This window comes from Acanthochromis polyacanthus, chromosome 23, assembly GCF_021347895.1.
Source record: "Acanthochromis polyacanthus isolate Apoly-LR-REF ecotype Palm Island chromosome 23, KAUST_Apoly_ChrSc, whole genome shotgun sequence".
NCBI classification, from domain to species: Eukaryota; Metazoa; Chordata; class Actinopteri; family Pomacentridae; genus Acanthochromis; species Acanthochromis polyacanthus.
Genome location: NC_067135.1, coordinates 27295022 through 27320848, shown reverse-complemented (window position 1 = coordinate 27320848; position 25827 = coordinate 27295022). Strand labels below are relative to the sequence as shown.

General features: G+C 41.2%; 2 protein-coding genes across 2 annotated transcripts in view; one reads left to right on the top strand and one right to left on the bottom strand.

Moving 5' to 3' along the window:
• The first annotated feature begins 8883 nt into the window (after window positions 1-8883).
• Window positions 8884-11556, top strand: LOC127532504 (E3 SUMO-protein ligase ZBED1-like). The gene is made up of 3 exons (XM_051944253.1): window positions 8884-10176; window positions 10476-11474; window positions 11539-11556. The coding sequence occupies exons 1-3, from the start codon at window positions 10084-10086 to the stop codon at window positions 11554-11556; spliced, it is 1110 nt and encodes a 369-aa protein (XP_051800213.1). The 5' UTR covers window positions 8884-10083.
• Window positions 11557-19015: 7459 nt separating this feature from the next.
• LOC127532503 (NACHT, LRR and PYD domains-containing protein 3-like) overlaps window positions 19016-25827 on the bottom strand; it is a 208976-nt gene continuing 202164 nt past the window's right edge. Inside the window, exons 9-10 of the mRNA XM_051944252.1 lie at window positions 20007-20174; window positions 19016-19019 (exon numbers count right to left, since the gene is read on the bottom strand). Of these exons, the coding sequence (XP_051800212.1) occupies window positions 19016-19019; window positions 20007-20174 (172 nt within the window). The remainder of the gene's footprint in view (window positions 19020-20006; window positions 20175-25827) is intronic.

Below are 25827 nucleotides of genomic sequence, written 5' to 3'. Positions count from 1 at the left end.
TGTAGATTTTTGGTGCCACGAAAATGTGACCCACATTTCTAGATATTAGCCATTAAATATTGTCAGCACAGTGACTAGGTTTTTCCTAGAACTATCCTCTGTCACAGAATCCTGTAACATGACACAATGCTGACATTTCTTATTGCTGGGGGCTTATTATTGAATACAATCATCTACAAGGCTATATGTATGAACCTCAGTTGCTGAACTCTGAAGGCAAGACAGGGCTCCAAGAATTATTCCATTTAATTCCTCTGTTTGAAATGAGATAAAAATAAGATACTATTAAAAAATAAAGCAATATACTATTCATACGAACACGTAATTGTGTAATTATGTAATTATGTAGTGCCCTGCCACAATAAATAAGTTCTTCAAATTGGTCATCATAAAACAATACAGCACATCATAAACGGATCTCAGAAGAAACAGCTTGCAGTTACCACATTTTACTTGTGCAAACAAAAGTGTTTCAATTGTACCAGCAAACTTTTTTGTACCTGCTGTCCAAAGTCTTCATCACATAGCCACATGATCACAACTGAGGCTGGATGGAGAAACAGAACACCTCTAAAGAGAAATGCCCGGCCAAGCTCCAAGTTCTCATCAGACCTAAGGTTATATAGCATTGCTTCCCTCCCACTGTTAAGTCTTTGACTTCACACTGTGTTGTGTGTTACCTGTCAATAAATCATTTTACTTCATTTAAATTCATTCTTACAAATACTTGAAGTTGTCTTTGACTTAATCTAATACAATGTTGCTCTTTCACAGAGAGTAGAAAGATGAAAAACCTACAAGGATGTCTTACATAACACGATGTCATCTAGAATCTGCCTGTGCAACACCCTGCATTTGTTGTGGACTGCCAGTGCTGACTATTTACCAAATCTGTCCTCTCACTGCAAAAGTAGACATTATTTGACATTTACCATGTTGTGCAGGGACGCCACTGAAGAAGCACCTGTAACACAACACATTGTTGTTGTTGGCCTTGTTAATATATATATTTTAAATATGATCACGCATACTGTACACAAACACTGTATGCATGAAGATGAATAAAATTACTATACATGTACAACAGCATCATTCATTGAAGTGTAAACAATAACAGTCTGGTGAAATAAAAGAATATTAGCATTAGATTTTTTGGTTAAATGGCCAAATTCTGGTCCTCCACAAAGTAGCATTCATTTCCTTTTGTTAACTGCCTATATTTACTAACTCTACAATATCAGCCAGTCAGTCAGTTTACCATGTCTAAGGGAAATATTAACATCAGATCCAATGTGGGATAGTACTCCTTGTGCTGCAGAGTGACCACCTGACCCAGATGATAGGTTTCTAGAACAATTGCAAATGAAAGTAGAAAGACTAAGTCCTTACACTGTTGGAAGAATTTTGTTCAAATCTAACACAAATAACTCTGCACTTTAAATACTATAGACTGGCTCATTAGAAAATAAAAAGCTGTTTGCTGAAACTTACTTTGTCTTCTGTCCTTCTAATGATCTTTGAAAAAGGAAAGCTCCCTGTATTGGATCTCTCGGTGCACTCATCACATTGTTCTCCTAAATAGATCAAAATTAGAACAGTTGAGAGGTACTGTTGTGAGTCAATGTCAACACTCATGATTTGTTCATGTTGACCATTGTTTTGATGCTATTTAACAGAGGGGACTAGAGCAACACTGTAACAGGCTTGATTTTCTTTTTATGCACGGCCTTATAGTAGTACATGACCAAACCCTCACTGAATGATTCAGACACCTTAACAGCAATGTAATGTGGTATGGAAACTCAATAGAATCTAACTGTACAATACATCCAAATGGAAACAAACGACAAATGACACTGCAACAATGTCTCAGTATTGAAATAATACAAACATTGCTCTATAAGATAACTTTCACTGACTCAGCAAATAGTCAGACATAATTGGATTGACATTAAAACATGTTCTACATATTGATTAAAGATAATACTACACTTGTTTTTTATGAATCAATACATGCCCTGTTCAGTTTCACTCAGAAATGTCCAGTCTGTCTTCTTTCACACCTTTCCACATCATAGCATAAAGACTCTGCATGACATCAGAGTCACAGGAGTAAATTTTATTGACCAGTCATCTTCTATGAGAGCATTAGAAATTAAAATGCTTCCATTTTGAAATCAGCATGTCAGTTGCAACATCACAAAGCAACATCATGCTGTGTAAACATGTTTTTTTGTCACCTATAGCACTTGGTTAAGTGTATTAAAATTCAAATTATAGTCACTACTCTGGACTAATTTTGAATGATATTTTTTCAATACATACCCTCATTCTGTGATTGAACCAGTTGTCCTCTAGGGGACAAATGGCACAAAGACAGACAAAAAAAATGATCGGAATTAGATAAAAACATGACCAAAATTAGCCTCAAAATGACCAGATTGATCCAGAAATCTTTACTTCCATTTATCACGGTCCAAATTTATTCTATTCAACATTCTGAAGGTTTTACACAGAGGTTTGTTCATAGATCATTTACTGTCTGATTGATACATTTATTTTTCTAAAGACATGCTGAAATGCACAAATTGATCCAATAAGATGGAAAATGACCAAAATTGAACAAAAACAACCTTAAAGTGATGGAAAATGACTAAAATGAGAGATAAAATAAGCAACTCAGAGCAAAAATGAGATGAAAACTGAAACAGAAATGGCCACTGAGTCACAGAATGATGAAATAGACGTGAACTGACCAAAAGAACTAACAAGATGAACAATTTTAAACAGAAACAAACCTAAAAACACACAAAATGACCAAAATGGAAGAAAAATAACATGAAAAGATGCAAAATGTTTAAAACCAGACAGAAAGACGTAAACTGAACAAAACAAAACACATAATGACACAAATGAGACACAAAATGATCCAGAAATCTTCTCTTACAGTCATGAAACCGTCCACATTTATTCTATTCAACATTCTGAGGGTTTTTATAGAGAGCGTCGTTTTGTTTACTGTCTGTGGACCTGGAAGGAGCAGCTTCATATCTGGAAAAAAGATTCACAATCAACGGTTTGTTTAACAGAAGAGATCATCTTAGTTCAAAGTGGCACCAAATCCATGTCATGTTTGGGTCGTATGTTGGCCTTTAACTTTGAGCAGGTGTGTTATTATTTACAGTGTTTATGGTAGAATGTGGCCGTTTTAATGGCAGATCACATGGAAGTAACATGAGCCAGTTTGAATAGTGAGTTATGCAGAAGAACATAAAGAGAAATTCAAAGTTTTTAATCAGTAAATATGTTAGATTATATTTTTAATCTTTTTGTTGTACTTGTTGATGAAAAAACGTTTGATTAAAAGAAACCTTAATAATGTTGCCTTTGTAATGTTTTAACCCTCCTGTTGTACTCATTTACAGGCAACAAAAAAAAAAAAACATTGTTCCTTGTCTTTTAAAAAAAAAAAATCAAAAAATTCAGCCAAAAAAATTCCTCCAAATTTCTGAAAATTTGCAAAACCTTCAGGAAGAAAATTCCAGTAATTTCTTAAGGTTTCTTTCAAAAAAAATCCCCCAAAATTTGGAAAGAAAATTTGTTGTAAATATTTTCCAAAAAAGAGTAAAAATCTTCCAAAAAAAAATCCTAAAAATATCTAAAGAGCATTACATATATTTCAGTAAAACGTCTAATATTTCTTTACAAACATTCACATAAAATCACCAAAATCCCTTCTTTAGAAATATTTTTAATTTTCTTTATTTCCACCTAAAAATGTTCAAAGATTTCCCAAAAATGTTGAAAACGTGGACATCAGAAGTTTCACTGTGAAAATATATATTTTTTCCCTCATTTTCAAACTTTAAACAATTCAATTTTGAAAAAAAAAAAAAAAACATTGAAAAAGCCACTATCTACAGACACATACACCCTCTGTCAAATGTTTAGGACACTTTCTCATTTCAAATCAATTAAGTACCTGTCCTAAAACGTTGACAGGGGTGTATATGTGGTCATGGTTCCATGATGCCAATGTCATGGTAATGACTGGATGCAGCGAGTTTACAAAGAAGTGATTCTAAACTACATGTCAGCTTTCAAAGATTCTACTTTTCATCTAACAATTTATGTTTTTGTATTTCAAACTCACACATAATCTGAGATTATTTGATCTACTTGTTCAATATTAGAGATTCTTCATCATTGTCCTGAGAGAGAGAGAGATAGATGATAGATAGATATGAATCCTAAGGCCAGTAATCTCCTAAATTAATTATGCTTAATCATCAGAGAATCACTGAACCAGCTCTGCATCTAACGGGTTCCTGCAGCCCAGAGGGATCTGAGGGAACGATTAAGCTGGTAATTGAAGAAATTTGCCCTGCTGCTCACTGCCTCCATCCAGACGTCTATCCCTCTACCACTGATAATTCATTTAACTGAGTAACCACTTTGAATGGTTTAATTAATTTACAGTCACGTCTGTTAACGACAGCTTCCTCTTAATGGATTTTGCAACGAAGCAACGAAGACACTAAACAAAGAAATTAGACCTGAATTCTGTGAAGGCGGATCTCAAGGACTTTAAGTTTGTGGAGGACTTCATGAACTTTTACTGAACCCTGTATGGAGAAATCTTCTTGGCAGGGGTTCAGTCTGTGTCCAGTGTGCATACGCTGGTGTCGTTGTAGGGTTCCTTGTTGGTTGGACGTTGGTCCAGACTGGTCAAAGCAGCACTGTTCACCATTGGCAGAGTGCTGACAAGTCTGAGACTTTTGTCCATCTGTTCCGTTCTGCTTGGAAAACAAAGAGAACGTCACTGTTGGAATTTAACATTCAGTTGTCTGATTACGTCACAATTCCTAATCTAACCTACATTCCCAGATTAACCTGGACCAGATTTCTGTGTCAAAACAAATACAGGTTAGACTGAACGATAGCTGATAATGTGTTAACAGAATTCAACTGACCACAGTTGTTCAAAACTGTTTTGAAACAATTTTGCAGCAATATCCAAAATTATCCAATACACAATTGTGTGTACACTGTGACTGAGACCAGTCTTTACATACCTCACTGTGACACTGATTGAATGCTTTCTTTCTGGTGTGGATCTGCTGGTGTTGTTTCAGGGAACCCAAAGTTGTAAAAGTCTTCTTACACTCATCACATCTGTATGGTCTCTCCCCAGTGTGGACACGTTGGTGAACTTTGAGGTTTGCAATGTAGCTGTAGCGTTTCCCACACTGATCACAAAGGTATGGTTTAACCCCAGTGTGGGTCACTTCATGAGCTTTTAACTGTGAGTACTGTACAAATGGTTCACCACAGTGATCACATACGTACACATCATGTCCAGTGTGGATGCGTTGGTGATATTTTAAGCTCTGTTGGGAGTTGAAAGTTTTTTCACAGGAGTCACAGTGGTACCGCTTTCTACCAGAATGGGGGCATTGATGGATCAACAACTGTTCATGTTGAGTAAAGGTTTTCACACACTGATCACAGTTGAATGGTTTAACTCCACTGTGCATGAGTTGATGGCTTTTTAAGTAACTCTTCAGAGTAAAAGCCTTTCCACACTGATCACAGCCGAACGGTTTAACTCCACTGTGCATGAGTTGATGACGTCTTAACGTACTCTTGTGAGTAAAAGCCTTTCCACACTGATCACAGCTGAACAATTTCACTCCACTGTGCATGAGTTGATGATTGCTAGATGACTCTTGTCAGTAAAAGCCTTACCACACTGATCACAGCTGAATGGTTTAACTCCACTGTGAATAAGTTGATGGCTTTTTAACTGACTCTTCTGAGTAAAAGCCTTTCCACACTGAGCACAGCTGAATGGTTTAACTCCACTGTGAATGAGTTGATGGCTTTTTAACTGACTCTTGTGAGTAAAAGCCTTTCCACACTGATCGCAGCTGAATGGTTTAACTCCACTGTGAATGAGTTGATGTCTTTTTAACTGACTCTTGTGAGTAAAAGCCTTTCCACACTGATCACAGCTGAATGGTTTAACTCCACTGTGAATGAGTTGATGTCTTTTTAACTGACTCTTGTGAGTAAAAGCCTTTCCACACTGAGCACAGCTGAATGGTTTAACTCCACTGTGAATGAGTTGATGTCTTTTTAACTGACTCTTGTGAGTAAAAGCCTTTCCACACTGAGCACAGCTGAATGGTTTAACTCCACTGTGAATGAGTTGATGACTTCTTAACGTAGTCTTGTGAGTAAAAGTCTTTCCACACTGATCACAGCCGAACAATTTCACTCCACTGTGAACGAGTTGATGACTTGTTAGAATACTCTTCTTAGTAAAAGGCTTTCCACACTGATCACAGCTGAATGGTTTGTCCACAGTGTGAATACGTTTGTGAATTCTTAGCTTTGTTGCTGTGATAAAAGTCTTGCCACATTGCTCACAACTCAGTGATTCATCTCTTTTTGCCGTTGTTGCTGAACCATCCTTATCCTCCTCAGAGGTCCCACATCTCACTCCATTGCTGTGTTTACATTTCTGTAACAAAAGACAAAGATAAAAACAGAGGTAGTGATGGAAGAGCAATCATGAAAAAAAATTTAACCGAAAAGTCTCAATTCCATGTAGTTGGACATGAGGCTGAAACAAGATCAAGAATCTGCAGACATGCTAGCAGCTTTGTCATTAGAAACCTAGAAATGAGTCAACAGCACACTCACAATGTCAACAAAACTATTTTCACAGGCCGATAGTTTTCAGCTTTCTGCACGCTAGTTTTAGAATATTGAGTAGTAAAATCTGTCGATCACCGTGAAAAACAAAGCAGAGCTCACGACTGATGGGATTGTACCACCAGGATCTCTTCATCCCCAGACTTTCCGTTAAGTTACATTACTGGAGAAATGTACAATATGAAAAGCATACAACATCAATGTCCAGATTTAGGTCTTAATGGCAGCAGGTTCAATTCAGACCACCAACACTTTATAGTTTCTCCTAGGGGATCAGATGTTGATACCAGTCCAGAAAAGATCTGTAATTCTGCCACTGAATTCTGGATTTGACGCTAACGACCCGGGAAATTTGTTGCGCAGCAGTTACACAAACGTTCACCATCAAACAACAAAAGCAACAAAACAGTGAAACACAGGGATGTCAACAGGAAATTCGGATTTCAACTGAAAATTATTGACGGGGCGGGGTGGAGGGGGCGGGGCGGGGGGGCTGAAGCTGAGAGATTTATAGTGAAATAGAAGTCATTTAGACTGATAAAAATGGTCAAAAACATAACACTAGACTTGTTTCAGTCAGCAAATTTAATGAAAAGTTAACTTACATGTTCTTCAATCTTTTCTCACTATCTTCAGTCCAAAATATTTCACAAATCTATAAGAGTTCTATTCTACTATGTACAATATATCCAAGTCAGTTCACTGCAACACTCCTATTTTGCCAATTTTCTTCTCTTTGCAGCAAGCTGTCTAAGTCTCTGGACAGCCTTCCTTTTCAACTCCTGCTGGTGGGCTTTTCTGGCAGCCATTTCCTTCTCTTTCAATGTATCTTTTGCCTTGGCACTTGAAGTAGCTGTTCATGCTGCTGGTGTAACTGTCTGACAGTGCTACGCATCCACACGATCCGTAGTTAATCAAATCGTTACAATACACACAAAAAGCTTTTCTGGCCACGTCTGGTTTCTTCAGAAATTGTCCAAGTGTTTCCGTTACCTCGTCGATCTTTGAGCCAATTTTCACCTTCACAGTGACTTTTCTCTCCAGCCATTCCCATTGGAACTGATTTTTGACACTTTTGTCAAGTTCTGTGACTGATGACTCCTGATCCTTCGATAAAAATCTCATCATTCCGCTGAACATGATACCAAATCTCCAAACATCCGAGTCGAACACGCCACCATGAATTTGTGACAAAGAATGCTACGAGCAATTTGATTGGTCCAAGCTTGAAGCTGTCCAACTGCTGGGCCGTTTACAATCGAACGATAGCTTCAGGGAAAATCTCACAGGAGTGAGGCGTGAGTTTCGTAGTGAGGCGCAAGTTTCGTTTAACGAAACTCACGCCTCACTCCCGCGAGATGTTAACAACGTTAACATCAGCGACAATAAAGTACCTAACCCCCCCCCTAAAATTTTCTCAACAGATTTAGAGGATTCACAGAAATGTTCAAATTTGACATTAAATCGGCGGAAATCCGCGGATCCACAGACAATTGTCATCCCTGAAAACAGTTAAAGGAACAACAACGATTAAAGGAAATGTTTTACAAACGTAAAAAAACCACAGTAAAACAATTAAAAGCAAAATAAAAGCCATTTAAAGAAAAATGAAACAAAACATAAGAGACAGGGACATCGGCAGCAATCTTGGTCATTTCGTCAGACGTCGTAAAAGTTTTCAATAAACGGCCACCGATGTAATCAGGTAGAGGACTTTTCTTTGGTCTGCACTGTTTGAGACACCAGATTACATTTTTAACATAGATTTATTTCCAACCCGGATAAAAGAAAGGGATTCTGTGGAGACGCTGACATGAGACAGTTTTTAGTCTCAGCATGTTTAGCCCTAAAATCATGGGAGTCAAACCTGACATAAAAACTGTTTAGACTTTGAGCCAGCTCTAAATCAGAATTATAACCGCTGAGCTGAACTCTCTCATTGACACATTAATTAGTTCCAGTGATCAGATTCATGCCGTCCCAGACTGAACTGAGGTTGTTCATTTTGAGCTGAGACTCAAGTTTGTCTTTGTATTGTCTTTTGTGGGTCCTGATCTCCTACTTTATTTCCTTCTGTCAGTTATACAGATTTAGTGTATTTCCTTCTCTGAAGACTGTTTTCTTTCTGTACAGTAGGTCTTTAAGCTTCTTAGAAAGCCATGGCTTAGTGTTTGGATATAGTTTAACAGTTTTATCAGGAATAACACTGGTTTCACAGTCTGTGACCCAGCTGCTCACAACATCAGTCGGTTCATCAATATCAGCTGAGGACTCCTTAAACACATCCCAGTCAGTAACCTCCAGACATCCCTGCAGAGTGTGACAAACTCTCACTCTGATGTTCTGCACTTTGCCTTGCTTCGGTACAGTGGTAGACAGGGATAAGGAGGATGCAGTTGTGGTCAGAGGAACCCAGAGCAGAAGCACCTTTTTGCCCACAGGTATTTATTTCACTGGCCTTTGGACGGATATAGACAAGTTTCACAAATATTTGGGGAAATTTCTGAGGCAGATATGGAGGGCACAGTGAAGCAGAAAGCAGTTCTAAGTCAGTAGTGCACAGTTTCTCCAGGACAGTGTCAGATTTGCACCAGCACTGTCCTTGTCATTTGGAAGACCCACTTGAGCCCAAGCTTTCATTTGCTGGCTGATGTTGCTTCAATAATTCCACATAATGTTCGATTCTCTTGATGCCATCTATTTTGTGAAGTGCACCAGTCCCTCCTGCAGCAAAAACACTCCCACAACATGGTGCTGCCACCCCCATGCTTCACAGTTGGGATGGTGTACTCAGGCCATCCTCAGCCAGCATCTTCACAAGGTCGTTTGCTTTTGTTCTGGGGTTGATGAGCACATTTCCCTCCAAAACAATTCTAACCTTAACCAATCTCCATCTTGAGCAGTAAGATGGCTTGACATTCCCATGGTGTTGATCTGGGCATGTAGTTATTTGGACAGATAAACCTCAAACCACAGCAATCTGGAAATTGCACTCAAGTAGGGATGTAACGATTACTGGTTAAAATGATAAACCGCGGTAAAATGTCTGACGGTTAGTAATTCCGTTTCAAATTTTAATTACCGTTAAACCGTGTTTGATTGCCACAATCCGGAAAATCTCAGGAATAGGCGTACTACTGTTGTGAGAAGTGCAGCAGCATGCAGCCAATCGGACACATGCGCCCCGTGCGCATGCGCACTGAACAGTAAACAACTCATAAATATGGCGGAGGGCAGCAATACCGGCAGTGGAGAGATTTTTCCACCGTCCAAACGTACCAAGTCTGAAGTCTGGGCGTACTTCGGTTTTTATAAAGACACGCAAGGGAGACTGGTGGAAGAAAACAGCCCAGTCTGCCGAAAATGCCACAAAAAGTATCGGCAAAGGGTGGAAACATGTCCAACATGATGGCTCATCTACGGGACCACCACCCGCAACTGTGCAGCGAGTTAAAGGTAAGATAACTTAAATGAATGCATGTGGGGCTTAGGGAACCGTGAAAACGGAGCATGATCGTCTCGTTTCTACTCCGGCACAATACTAGCTCCGTGGCTAAAGCTAAATGCACCGTTGTTGCCGACAGAAAGTCCGACATAGAATCAACGGCCGGTTAATGTTCAGAAGACAGCGTTACATGGTGTGTGGGTGGGTGTGGGTGGTTGAGGGAGAGGGGGGCGTGTGTGTGTGTGTGATGATGAATAATAATAATTATTTAATAATAACCATTCTAATTTTGTTTTCCTCTTATTTACAGAGAGGGCGAGTAATGGACAGAACCAGGACAAATCCTCCAACAGCTTGTACTTCTTCGGTCACAGTGGCACAAACAATAACTCAGGCGTTTGAAAGGAAGGCTGCTTATGCACCGACTTCAAAACATGCCAAAGACCTCACAGCAGCTATCTCGTATTTTATTGCGAAAGACATGATGCCATTTCAAACTGTTGAGAGGCCTGGATTTTTGAACGTGATGAAGGTTGCTGTGCCTCACTATAAAGTTCCTTCACGGAATCATTTTTCCAAGACTGAAATCCCAAAGATGTATAACGATCTCAAAGCTGAGGTTGCAAAAAGTGTAACTCAGGGAACATACTACGCTGCAACCACAGACATCTGGACCAGTGAAAGTGGGGCAGGGCAACCCTACATAAGCTTCACCATACACTACCTCAGCCCAGACTGGAAGCTGTCATCACACTGCCTGGAAACCCAGTTCTTTCCAGAGGATCACACGTCTCAAAACATCACAGAGTTTTTCAAGAACATGCTGGAGGAGTGGGGGATCAAGAAACAAGACCTCTGCTGCATTACAACAGACAATGCAACCAACATGGTGAAGGCTTTTGAAGAGTTCACAGATCTGTGGCTTGGGTGCTTTGGGCACAACTTAAACCTGGCCATCTCAAAGGCTCTGAAAATCCAGAGGGTGGACACAGCAGTCAGAGCCTGCCGTCATCTCGTCCAAGCCTTTTCACGGAGCTGGAAGAGAAAGAGAGCACTGAAAGAAAAGCAAAACACTCTCAACGTTCCACAGAAGGCTCTCATCCATGATGTGGTGACAAGATGGGGATCTACACACAAGATGGTTGAGCGTTTCCTCAGCGAACAGCAGCCAGTCTGTGCCACATTGGCTGCTGAAAAAGGAACGTATCATTTAATGCCCAAGGATGCAGACATTAGTGTCATGGAGCAACTCTGCCAGCTGCTTGAGCCCCTGAGCAAACTGACTGACGCACTTGCCTCAGAGACACATGTGACACTGTCAGCCTTGAAACCTCTTCTGGACCACATCACCCGTGATGTTCTGGTCGAAAAAGGTGGGGATTCAGTTTTGACCAAAGAAATGAAACGAGTGATGAGAGAAGATCTTAACAACAGATACACAGAGAAGGCAAAGACAGTGATGGACATGGCGTGTTTCATTGACCCCCGCTTCAAAAGCACCTTTTTAGATGAGCCTGAGGCTGCAACTGTTGAGAGCTGTGTACACGAGGAAGCCTTGAAACTAGCACCTGTAGAGATCAGGGAAGAACCACAAAGCATCAGCAGCACCTCCACAACACTAACCCCTCCAGCATCAGAGGAGAAAGGCCTGGCTGGATTGTTGAGAAAGATTTCCTCAGCAAGGAACCAGAGAAGGGAGGAGGGTCAGTTTATGACCACTGCAGAGAGAGTGAAGGAAGAAATAAAGCACTACTTGTCTCTGCCATCCATTTCAGCAGAGGAGGATCCACTTGTGTGGTGGAGGGGGCATGCATCAGAGCTGCCTCATCTTGCCAGGGTTTCCAGGAAGCTTTTGTGCATCCCAGCAACCAGCGTGCCATCCGAGAGGGTATTCAGTGCCAGCGGGCACATCGTCTCCCCTCAAAGATCACTTCTCAAGCCAGACAAAGTAAATATGCTGACATTTTTACGTTTCAATCTCAACTAGTGATCAAAGTCAGCAGCAAGCAACACCTTATGATGAGGACTACAGACAATCAGTGTGGCTCATTTGATTTGTTTACATATTTTATGTTATTTTAACCACCATCTGCACTACACATTTGTTTACATGTGGTTATATTGTTCTTGCATCCACTTTACTGTTTTTTTACTACTAGTGTTATTGTATAATATTTGTAAGACTTTCCGAGCACTGAATGTGAAGATTCATACACTTTGCACAACAAATGTTTATGTTAAATGTTAATGTTTATGAGGCAGTGGCACCTTACTTCTTTTGTTGTACTTTATTCCAAATGTTGCTTTCAAGCAAACGGACTACCTCCTGGCTCTTTTAAGGTCCCCTCTTTAATTTTTGTAGCTTATTAATATGCTATTTAAGGTTGAAGTTCTTATTTTGATTGTTTTTTTGCTAAAATAAAAACGTTGTTCATTGATTTAAGTGTGCCTATGAGTACTTTTTAAACATTTTGAACATATTTCACAATACCGTGATAATATCGATAACCGTGATAATTTTGATCACAATTATCGTGATATCAAATTTTCATATCGTTACATGCCTACACTCAAGGATGAACCACACCTGTGGAGGCCCACAAATGTCTTCCTGATGTCTTGGCTGATTTCTTTAGGTTTTCTAATGTCATCACACAAGGAAGCAGTGGGTTTGAGGTGTGCCTGAAAATACATCTTAATCTATCAAAAGCTTTCAAAGTCAGGACATCATTATCTTGAAGGCATAGCAATCTTAGTGTATGCAAACTTCTGATTATAGAATAGAATTACGTTATTCAGTCCCTCCAAGATTTCGCGGGCGTTTTTCATGATTGTTGCGGCCGAAAATGCCTGAATTCGCGGCAGCTTTTCTAAAAAAATTGCGATAAAAGTTGCAATGTTTTAAGCTTATTTGTTGTGATGAAATTGCGGGAGACAGTGACAACTACTAAAAAGCTGCATTTTTTCCAGATTGTAGAACATGTTTCAACGCTGTAATTGACAATATTTATTCCGAAATTAATTATATAACGTTCCAACCCATTTCCACAAAAGCTGGCACACCACAGTGGGAAATTAGCAGCAGCCAGATACTGGTTTAACATGATGTGGTTGGTAGATTTGCGGCACAAAATGCTAATTTACTATTGAATGAATCATATTTGGACATATCTGTCAGTGGCTTAAAAAGTTAATTTCACATCCTGGCACACATGTGTTCACAAGCACACGCTCACGGCTGGTCACGTCAACTAAAAAGAACAGCACAGAGAGCGCAGTCCTGCACCAAGACAGGTGTGTGTTCTGCATGTATACATACCGAATCGCGTGACCTAAATATGTAGCTGGCAACTGGAATTGATGGGACTCAGAAACACCCCCACAATTTAATCAGTTGTTCCTTGTGTCATTTCCGATACGTCCACAGTGGTAGATTTGTTGTAGGATCACAATCATGTGATCGTCAGCGGGCCGCTGAGGTAGCGTTCACCTGTTGCCATGGTTACCGTGCCGCTATCAGACGCAGTGCCGCTATGAATCCTTAACAAATACGTGGATCCAAACTTTAAGCCGCATCACTGCTGAAGTCTAATCATTTGGTCCTTGTGTCATTTCTGACCGACCCTGAAAATTTCATTCAAATCCCTGAGTCTGTTTTTGAGTGATGTTGGTAACAGAGGAAGGATTCACACACGCCGATTGTCACATAACACTGCCGAGTTCTTTGGTGGAATAATTAAACTAATTTACCTCATTCTTTCAGTGCTCTAATGGATCTGGATGCAACGGTTTCCATCATGGTGATTAATGTGGTCTGTTTTCCGCTCATTTCAGCCGTTCTAATATGTTTCGTGTTTTTTTAAAGTGTATTAATCGATGATTTTTTTTCCTTTTTGTATTCCACCACAATATTGCACGGTTGTAAAACCGTTTAGCTTCACTTTGGTGAAAAACATCAGTGAATTAGTTGTTTATCAATGTCTTCAGCAGTAATTTTTGTTGGTAAATGAGAGACATTAGTACTGCACATGTCTGCATTTTCAAACCATAAACAAGGAAGTGAATTCGGTGACGTACGTGCATTAGGTTTGCGCTGGGGACTGCTATGATTGGTGGAACTCACGGGAGGCGGGCCAAAATTGCGGGAAAGTTGCGGTGATTGGACAAAATTGCAAGGCCACGCAAAATTCGCAGAGATTGGTTGATTTCGCGTGATCACAACATCGCAAATTCCTGGAGGGACTGCTATATTAATCCCCGAAGGGAAATTCAATTGTTTGGTCTTATCTTTTTGCTTTTGAATTAAACAGTCCGATTGCTGATGGCAAGAAACATTTCCTGAATTTTTTTGTCCTGCAGCACAGGGATAGGAGCCGTCCACCGATGTTTTGTTGTTCACTGAGGCAAATGTGAAGTGGATGATCCATGTTTGTCAGAATGGCCTCCATCTTTCTAAGTGTCCGTCTCTCCACCTCATCCTCCAATGTGTTCAATCCGATTCCAACTACAGAGCAGCTTTTTTAATCAGTTTGTTCAGATGCCTTGCATCCTTGTTCTTTATACTGCCTCCCCAGCAGACTGCAGCATAAAACAGGACACTTGCTACCACAGACTGATAAAACATCTGCAGCATCTTACTGCAGATGTCTATTGATCGAAATCTTCTCAGGCAAAAAAGTTGGCTCTGGCCCTTTTTGTAGATGAAGTCTGCATTTTTAGACCAGTCTAATTTATTGTCAAGGTGGACACCTAAATATTTATATGATGTCACCACCTCCATGTCAACACCACAAGTGTTCAATGGATGAAGAGGGGTTTTGGATCTGCGGAAATTTATGATCATTTCCTTTGTCTTTGAGGCGTTGAATAGCAGGCAGTTTTTGTGACTCCAGTCACTGAAGGCACTTATCAGATCTCTGTATTCAGCTTCATGTCCATTTCTGATACATGCCACGATAGCAGTGTCATCAGAGTATTTCTGAATGTGGCAGGACTCAGTGCTGTATTTGAAGTCAGATGTATACAGTGTGAACAGGAATGGAGCCAGGACTGTTCCTTGTGGAGCCCCAGTACTACTCATTAACATCCCAGAAACACAGTTCCCCAGCCTGACAAACTGGCCTTCCTGTCAGGTAATCTGTGATCCATGAAAGACAGGAAGGATCCACTCCCATCTCTGTGAGCTTGTCTTTGAGGATGGTGGGTTGGATGGAGTTGAAAAACCAAAGAACATGATTCTCACATAAACTCCAGGTTCCTCCAGATGAGACAGGGCACGGTGAAGCATGAAGAGGATGGCATCATCCACTCCAATGTGTTTTTTGTATGCAAACTGCAAGGAATCGAGTTTGTCTTTGACCTCAAGCCTCAGTAGACGTAAAACCAGCTGCGCCAGAGTTTTCATGATGTGTGAGGTCAGAGCAATAGGTCTGTAGTCATTTAGTTCAACTGGACATTTGATTTTTGGTACCGATACAATACAGGATGTTATCCATAGAGCAGGCAGCCTTTGCAGGTATGACTGCGTCTATAGAGAAGCTGATGTATTCAGTAAAACAATCAACCTGTCTGTCAATGTTCATACTGTCCTCATCTGTTTCCAGAAGCACATTCCAGTCTGTTGATTCAAAGCAGTCCCTTAGAGCTTCACTAGTTTGAGGAGTCCATCCTCTGATTTGGACTTTAGTTGCAGACTGTCTCAGCACACAAGGTTTGTAACAGGTCTGCAGATAAACCAAGTTATGATCTGACCTGCCCAGTGGTGGTAAGGCAGTAGCTCTGTAACCTTCTTTGACATTGGCATACAGCAGGTCTAGGGTTTTATTCTCTCTGGTAGGGCAGTTAAACTGTGTAAATCCAGTCAGATGAGAGGAGAGGCTGACATGATTGAAATCTCCTGATATTATTACAAGCGCCTCAGGATGTTGAGTCTGTATCCTAGCAACAGTATCATGCAAAACATCACATGGAACCAAGTCAGTTACCTTGGGTGGAATGTATACAAGTATTGTTATGATGTGACCCTTGGAACATAGTATGGCTAAAGTCCATAGTCAAGTCCAAGATTGTGAAGAAAGTAATAAAAATTCTATTAAAAAAAATCTCTTTCATTATTCTGGCATTTAAAGATAATTTTGGTCATCTTAACTGACATAAAACAGAGGAGAAGCATTGCCAGATTTAATGTCAGATCGTGTAAATTAAAAAAAGGGTTATGTGTCGTTTATACAGTGTAAGTAAACTTCTGGGTTCAACTGTCTGAATTTCATGAGAAGGAAAAGGCTGGTAAACTCACAATGCTCAAAAGTATTATTCTCTACCAAAGAAAATGCTGCTCTTTACCTTCCTCAACAACTTGCTTGAAAAACAAGACTTTTCTTCTGTTACTTATCTTCATCACCATGTAAGACATTTTCAGAAAGTATGATCAGCAGCTAGTTCAGCCTCAAACAAAAAACAAGCAGCTTCCTAGCAGTCCACCATTATATCCTCAGTACAGCTGCTTCTGCAGAGCTACATCTCTCCAGCCAACGTCACCTGGCTTTGGTCGGCCCATCTAACCAACTGGAGCAACTTTAGACATTTTAAAGAACAAATTCATGATAATAATGTTAGTGGTATGTTTCTCACTTTTTGTGAAGAATCCATGTTTCCTCCGTTGTTGAGCTCAGACTAAATGGCTGCCAACATTCCTCTGCTCCTCCGTCAGACTCTCCTCCTCCTGCCAATCACCTGTCACATCAAACACATCTTCATGAGGATACCACTCTATACACAAGTGTCAGAGTGTCCCATATGTTCATCAGCCAACACAGAGGACACATTTCAACTCAATAGTTCACTTTTAGCTCTTTTCAGTTTCAACTAAAACTGATACAAATGAACTTAAACTGTTAAAAATAAGGAACATAGACAGAAAACAGACACGGAAAAAGAGAATAAAGAGAACATAAAGATGCTACTGCAGGTGATTCAAGACAGGACTGCTGGTAGAAAACTGTTCATGCTGTAAGTTAGTGAATGTATTTTACTGCTCAGTGTTCTGTTTAAAGGCAGCTCTCACTCTCTGTTCTTTGCACTCTCCCATAGTGTCAAGTGTCCTCCCACTTTCAATGACAGGTGATTCGCATTAATGATTTTTCTCACAGTTTGTGCAGTTTCCCCACTTGAAAAAGGATGTTTCATCTACCCAGGGTTTGAGCAGGACTCCACTCATCAATCAGACAGTTGCTTTCTTTCTTTTCCCTCTTTTATTTTGCAGTGGTCACAAATTCATGAGATACAGAGGTGGCAACTTCCATAAGTCCATACGTTTAGTTGATAGATTAAGGTGAAAAACCTTTAAACAGAACACAAAAGGACAATGTTCGCATTACTGCATTCAGCAAATAGTAACAACCATTCCTCATGGACATTTTCACCACATTGGCAAATGCTACTCCACTCACTTTATGTTTGTCAACCTCAACACCACATAAACTGAAGCGACAAATCATGGCATGAGCAATATTCAACCCAATACTATACCACACATGAATTTATCTGCATTCTAAAGAGTTAATTTTAAATCACAGTTTAAAAAATTACTCTGAGGATTTTTATTAAAATTTTTTAACCATTTTATACTTTTTACTTCATGGTTTTAAAATTATTTTAAGTGCATAAAGTGCTTTTAAAGTGCAATCCTTTCCAGATCCAATAAATAAATAAAGGGCATCGTAAAAACCCACCATTACAAACAGGATGAATTCACTGGTCTTAGCTGGAACCCTCTAATTAGCACCAGAGCCTTAGAGATAGTAAGAGTTGCGACACTCCCATAGGGTGCCGTTGTACGCTTTCTTCCAGTCTACTTCCGGGTTGTGGAGGCTTGTTTAGTTCCAAGCACCACTTCGACAGTGATAGCCAGCGTTCATTTGCACTGCAGGTCGTTGAGTATATGTGGAGGTAAGTTGATGAAATGCCTACCTCTTTTGAATTGTCAACTGCCTATATTTTATCAGAGGCTCTTTATGATGCATATGCTGAGCTTTATTTGTATTTGCGCAGCGTAATTATATATATATTTTTTATCTTGGTAGACGACCGAATTTCTGCTACTTGTTTTAGCTCGACTCTGCTGTTAGCTGTGAAGTTATCTCCAGGGATATATTGACGGATTAATTGTTGATGAGTCGCTACCTCTTTTTAATTTTAACGTCTTTATATTATATCAGAAGCCCTTTGTGGTGCAGACATTTATCTGTATTTGTGAATATTAGCAGATGACCGACTTTCAGGCATTGCCATGTGCTTGTTAGCTGTTCTTTGAAAGCTACCTAGCTACATCGCTACCTCTTTTTAATTGTCAAGACTACGTCCTTTATATGAGACCCTTTATAATACATAAACTTATACTTGTAAGTATTTAACAAATATATTTATTAATATCTATCGTATCTATCTATCCACCAGTATCCCGAGAGTCCTCACTGAAGACACGAAGACCCTCATTGTTTCTCCCATTGTCAATAAAACATACTATTTCATTCATCAAAGCATAATGAGTTGTTATTCTTGAATATATATTTTGTGTATGTCTTAAAATGGTTATCGTGAGTCAACTCCTGCCTCATCAGAAGTGGCTGGACACTATCTGCTGAATGGACTGTTGTTACTCTGCTTTTCAATAATTGCCAGACTACGGGTAAGTGAATCAGAGAAATATAGACATTGCCTGGAAATACAATAATCCAGCTGGGCAAAAATTAACATTTTCAATCATCTTACATTTCTGTGTAAAAGTCGATTTTCCATGCTAACACGAATGTGGAACATTCCCTCCAAAACCCCAAAAGTGTCTTTAATATGTCACCTTACGGCTCAAAATGTAAAACTGACATTTACATACATACTCCAATGAATTAATAATCAAACAAGTACTTGGAGGTGTGATTTTATTCCTTTTTTACCATGAAATCGCAGCTCTCAGTCCCATAGAAGGAAATGACAGCGCTGCCTGTTTGGAACGATTCAGGCTTACATGAACCACGTGACCGCCCCGCTGCGAGAGCATGAGTGTCGCAACTCTTACTATCTCTAGGGCTCTGATTAGCACCAATTAGCCTGCAATCTTATTTTCAACTGAACAATTTCAAAACAAACGGCAATTATTGGTAAACAGACAAAGTTCACAGCAAGCCGCTCGTGGCTGATCTCCGTGGCTAATGCTAATGCTAACACATACTGCAGTGGCACACATCGGCAGCTTAAACAGTCTTTTAGAGTCTCCAGAATTCTGCTCTTACCGGCTGCAACCCGGATTTTGGAGATGAAGGAAATCCTGCACAGTTTGCCGCAGATCTTGATGCTTTCCCAACAGAAATTCACGCACACTTTGTTTGAACACGGTCATTCATTCTCAGTTCCTCCTCAGTGCTGCGTGTGTCCCCTTTTTTGCCGCCGGTGGCAAACCTGCAGCCGCAGATTTGTTCCGCCCCAGCTGAGTGTAGGATCTGTGCGTAAATGCTTCTCCTTTGAGTTTTCAGCTCCTTCCAGTTTGACTTGACACATCGACTGCTTTGCACTCTGTGTCACCTGTACCTTCAGAGCTCTGAATAAAAGAACAAAAGATTTATTGCAAAGAACAAAAAGGTTTTGCCTCCACAGCAGCTTGTTATGAAAATGATTGTATTTGATGATTGAATGTTCTTATTCATTGTAATACTGTGTGATGTGTGCTAAAAGAGGAACAAGGACACGAACTATCATCAATATCATTTCATCTTACATGGCTAATTTAAAAAAATATGACATTATATAAATATGCACAGTAACAGACAGACAGTGAACTGACCTCAGAGTCTTCAGGATGCAGTCTGGACTCTCCAGAAAACCACTCACATGTTTCACTCCTGAATCATACAGATTGTTTCCTCTCAGGTCCAGATGTTCCAGGTGGGAGGGGTTGGACTTCAGAGCTGAGACCAGAGAATCACAGCTGATCTCTGACAAACTGCAGTACTCCAATCTGAGTAAAGAATAAAAGATGTAGACAAAATCACTGATGATCCATCAGATGTGTTCAGGTTCTGAATGTGCAGATCAACATTACTTTGTCCCCATCAATCAGCTTTTCTCTAAAACCAGCAGAGTGACTTTGTCCTTCTGTTATTGTGGATCATCATCATGTCAGCCTTCTACACACATCATCCACATGTCAGCACAACATTCATCCACCTATTCATGTCCACACATCAATAACATCTGCTGACCTCAGTCCACTCTCTCATCACAGGATCAACATCAAATCTCTTCATTCTTTCATTTTTCCATCACCTTCTTCTTCTGTGGAAATCAGCTTCATAGATTTGTCTCATTCAAATCTTCCACTGAAAATTTATGAATCACAAACCAGGATTTGAACTGAATATATTGAAAACAGTGAACTGACCTGAGAGCTTCCAGTTTACAGTTTGGACTCTGCAGTCCAGCAGAAAGATGCTTCACTCCTGAATCCTGGATTTTGTTTCTACTCAGATCCAGTTCTATCAGATGGGAGGGGTTGGACTTCAGAGCTGAGGCCACGATTTCACAGTGACTCTCTGAGAGTCTACAGGCAGAAAGTCTGTCAAGACACATAAATGACAAAACATATTAACATGAAAGCAAACATTTTATATTTCCTTCATGAATTTGACAGCAGAACATTTGGACACATCAGTGGTTCAGCTGATCTTCTCTGTATTTGACATGAAACTGAATTCTGAATTCCTCCTCCCTTATTCTTCCTCTTCTACACTCCTTAGTTCTTTCTCTCTCTCTGTTCTCCTGCCCTCACTCTCTCCAGCAGCTTTCTGCAATCTTCAGTCAGCCTCATCAGCAGAACTCCAGGCAGCACACCTGTCCCTCATCCTCCACAATAGAAACCGGCTCCACACTCCACACCCTGCCAGATAGTCGCTTCAGCTGTTAGTGTTTTGGCTCACACACAGGTCTGCTGGAACTCTCATGCTTTACCTGACCTGTGCTCTCTTGTGTCTGTAGTTTCTGCTGGCCGTGCTGCCCGGTCGTTCCTGTCTGTCCATGAATACCTACTCTCACCTCTGGAGGAGGTCTCAGATTCTGCCTGCCTCTGCTCTGTCCTTACTCCCCTGCCTCACTCTCCCAGGAGGATCGGATCCCACCTGGCCGCTTCCTGGAATCTGTAACCATTTTATAGAAATACAGGTGGAACCAGAAATTTACACACACTGTAGAAAAAGACACAACATTTGTTTTCTCGCCGTCTGACATAAAATCTGACTTTTTTTTTAAACCATTTTACTTAGTTACTGGTGTGACTGAGTCAGGTTTTAGGCAGCCTTGTTCACACATCCCTTTTCAGCTCTGCCCACAAATTTTCTCCAGAACTGAGATCAGGACTTTGTGATGGTCATTCCAGAACATTGACTTTGTGTTACGGGCCCCGGACGTGAGGCCTGTGGACAGACTGTACAATAGAATGAATGATGAGACAGGCGACAGGCGATGTGTTTCCTTCTCTCGCTTTTCACACACTGAGTGTTTATTTACAGTCTTTAACCACAATTCAAATCAAATGCTTGCCTTAAGCTTACTATGACCAAATCATTTCATGAACACAACATATAAACAGTTTAACAAAGTCCACAATCCATGTCTAGCATCAAGCTAGTTATACGTCTTGGCGGTTGGTACAGCCAGGCGAGAGCTTGGGATTTATATACCAAATATTCACATGAACAATATTCATTAACAATAGCACAGTACAATACATATGTCAGGAGCTTCATAAAACATATACAGACTTGAGCCTTTGTGTTAAAATCAAGTTCAATATTCAGACGCGGGCGACACATTCAGCTAACGGTAGCTAACGGTAGCATTCTGACCCGCGATTCGTTACAAACTACAACTACAAAACAGATATGTTACCGAACTCACCCACGGCACAACGTAAGGCAATAGCCTTTATATCTTGGCACAAATTGTGTTAGTTTGTTTACTCAGGTACTAACCTGTACAATAGAATGAATGATGAGACAGGCGACAGGCGATGTGTTTCCTTCTCTCGCTTTTCACACACTGAGAGCGAGAGCTGCATACAGCCGTATCAGCCTGTCTCACTAAAGAGGAAGCGCCCCCTTGTGGGAAAATTAGGACATGACTCCCAACACAAGTACACATTAAAAATTAGTACAAAAGGCCCTTCTAACACAATAATCAAATAAAACTTACTTGAAATAAACCACAGAATGTGGCAGCACATTCCTGTGTGCCACACGCTCCCCGGCAAAAATAAAATGGCTCCTGACATTTAAAACATCTCATTGACAAAACCTTAACATCTTGAGACATATATACATTCAGAACAACATTGACACATCATGTGTATAGGGCACATAAGTGTATGGCATATAAGGTGCACAAGCTGTGTGTGGTGGAATACAGTAAGGTGTTGCCCACACAGGTATGTAAGGTGGGGAAAGTGTGTTGGCTGCATTAACTGTAGGGTGTGGTTGCAGCGACGGTTCACCCAATGTGTGATATGTGAGCAGCTGACGGGGTCTCCTTTCTCTAGCTGACCTTCTGATCTCACTGGCTGTATCAGCAACAGAGGCAGGAACAAACCCCTCTCCACCACTAGGTACTTCGGGTTCATCATTGTCACTATCCAGCTCAGCTGGTAATAAATCTGGACCCTCTGTCACAAGCTGACTAAGCCTCTGATCCTGACCCTCACATGTCCTCAAACTAGCATGTCTCTCTTCCCTGCAAGGCTCATAAACACGCTGCTGTGTTCCATCAAAACCCTGATCTGTCTGAGCGATAGTAGCTTGGTGATGGTGTGGGCTGTCAGTGTGATGTGATCTGCCTCTCACAGGGAGTCTCAACCAGTACCTCTCAGTGCTCTCATCTGAGTCAGAATCACTCGTGTCACTTTGGGGTTTTCTGTTGTTTTTGTCACTTGATCTGTCTCGACTTGGTCTGTTTTGTCTCTTAGGTGCATGTTCAGATGTTTGTGGTGGGGTCTCAACAGGCAGGTCATTTACCAGCAGCAGCAGATTCCGGTGGAGAACTCTGGTTTTGCGTCTGTCTCCTGTCTCTGGGTAAACTACATACACAGGGTTATCTCCGACCCGATCTTTAACTACATAGATGTTTCTTTCCCAGTATGACCTGAGTTTCCCTGGACCACCCCGGTCACCAAAATTCCTGACAAGGACCCTGTCCCCAGGATGCAAGACTACACCTTTCAGCTTCTGGTCATAATAGGACTTGCCACGGGCACTTGACACTTTGCTGTTCTCACTGGCTATCCTGTATGCTTCAGCCATTTTGTCTGCCCATTTCTCTGCATAATTCTTGTGTGACACTGAGTTTTTCTCCCTTATCAGGTCAAACAACAAGTCAACTGGGAGACGGGGGTGGCGTCCATACAGCAGATAGTAGGGGGAGAACCCTGTCGATTCGTGCCGTGTACAGTTGTAAGCGTGGACTGTTTTCTGGAGATGGTCTTTCCACCGCTCTTTTTCCTTATCAGCAAGCGTCCTAAGCATCTGTAAGAGTGTTCTATTAAACCTCTCAGCAGGATTTCCCTGAGGGTGATATGGCGTCGTTCTGGAGTGTGTGACACCAGCTTTCTCCCGCAGCGTCCTGAAAAGCTCATTCTCAAACTCACGACCTTGGTCGTGATGCAACCTGCTGGGATATCCGAAACGTGGGATAAACTCCTCAAAGATACGATCAGCTGCTGTTCTGCCGGATTTGTTCTTCGTCGGATATGCTTGAGCGAATCTTGTGAAGTGGTCTACTATGACCAAAATATACTCATAGCCACCGCGACTACGTTCAAGATGCAAGTAATCAATGCACACCAGGTCTAAAGGTGAGTTTGAAGTGATTGTACCCATCGGGGCACGGACATGTCTAGCTGGTTTCTTTTGTTTAATGCAAGGACACTTCCTGGTGACATATTCCTCCACTTCCTTTTTCATATACGGCCAGTAAAACCTTCTCCTTGCTAAAGATAGTACCCGTTCTGTGCCCACATGCCCCATGTCATCATGCAGGTACTTCAACACCATAGGCCTGTATCTGGCAGGGAGGACCAACTGTTGTGAGTCACTGGTTTGTCTGTACAAGAGTCCATCACGTAAACACAGTTTGCTCCATTCATGGAGGAGTTTCCTTGCTGCTCTATTCACTGTTTGCCGTATATCACTAGTCAGAACTGTATTTTTCTCCTTTAATTTGACGACCTCTCCTATTGCTTGATCTTCCCTCTGACCCCTGACCAACTCCTCTCTACTGATGGTTGGAAAATGTGTTGGGGGCTCCTCATTTGCTGTTACAGCTAGAGTCAAGGCAGCAACCCAAGCCACATCCTGTTGCTCAGCTGCTCTAGTTCCATTCCAAGTGGCTTGGACAACCTCCTGTGACAGCTCCTCCGTACACTGTACCACATATCTGTCTATATCCAGAGGCATACGTGATAGTGTGTCTGCATCGGTGTTTGTCTTCCCAGGTCTGTATTTAATGTCAAATCTAAAGTCTGACAAGTCTCCCACCCATCGGTGCCCCACAGCATTCAGTTTGGCAGTGCTCATTACATAAGTCAATGGGTTATTATCGGTGTAAATGGTGAAGTGTGGTGCATAGAACAGATAGTCCCTAAATTTTTCACACACTGCCCATTTAAGTGCCAAAAACTCCAATTTTCCGCTGTGCAGGCGGTAGTTCCTCTCAGCTGATGTAAGAGTTCTAGAGCCATAACCTATAACTCTCAGTCTCCCATCTTGATGTTGATAAAGCACTGCACCGAGGCCATCTTCAGAAGCATCAGTGTGGAGCTGGAATGGCAGGCTAAAGTCAGGATAGGCAAGGACTGGAGGATTGGTGAGCCTGTCAATGAGGTGTTCCAAAGCGGCCTGGTGTTCACCAGTCCACTCTACAGGGGACTTAGAAAACAGCTGAGGGCCCCTAGCCTTTATCTGCTGAGGCTGCACAGCTGACACGCCAGGTTTCACTTTCAAAAGCTCATACATTGGTTTCGCGATGCGTGAAAAATCCTGGATGTAGCTGCGGTAGTAACTGAGGAAGCCCAAAAGTCGCCTAACATCACCAACTGTCTCAGGTGTTTTAAACTTTAGAGACTGAACTGCTTCAAGATCTTTTGGGTCGATGCACACGCCCTCTGCAGAAACCAGGCGGCCTACATACCTGACTTGTCTGCGAAACAATTCGCATTTTTCAGGCCTCAGCTTTACACCATGGTTTTGTAGGGCTCTCAGGACTTTGCGAACCCCCTCAACATGCTCCTCAAAGTTCTGGGAGTAACACAGAATGTCATCTAAATAAGGGATGCAGCATTCATCTCTGAGCGAGGTCAGCATTTCTTCCATGCTCCTCTGAAAAGCTGCAGGGCATTGGAAAGGCCAAAGGGTATTCTAACCCATTCATATAACCCCCAAGGGGTTACAAATGCTGTGAGGTGCCTCGAGCCTTCTGCAATGAACCCTTGATGATACGCCTTCCCCTGATCAAGGATACTGAACCAGGAATGGCCCCCAGGGTGTCTGTCAGATCTTGGATCCGAGGGAGTGGGTGCCTATCAGGGATGGTTTTCTGGTTCAGTAAACGATAATCAATACAAAGGCGCA

Coding starts and splice junctions, on each gene's coding strand:
- LOC127532504 (XM_051944253.1), top strand. CDS start 10,084: ATGCCACAAAAAGTATCGGCAAAGGGTGGAAACATGTCCAACATGATG. Junction 10,177..10,475: donor AACTGTGCAGCGAGTTAAAG/GTAAGATAACTT, acceptor TCTTATTTACAG/AGAGGGCGAGTAATGGACAG.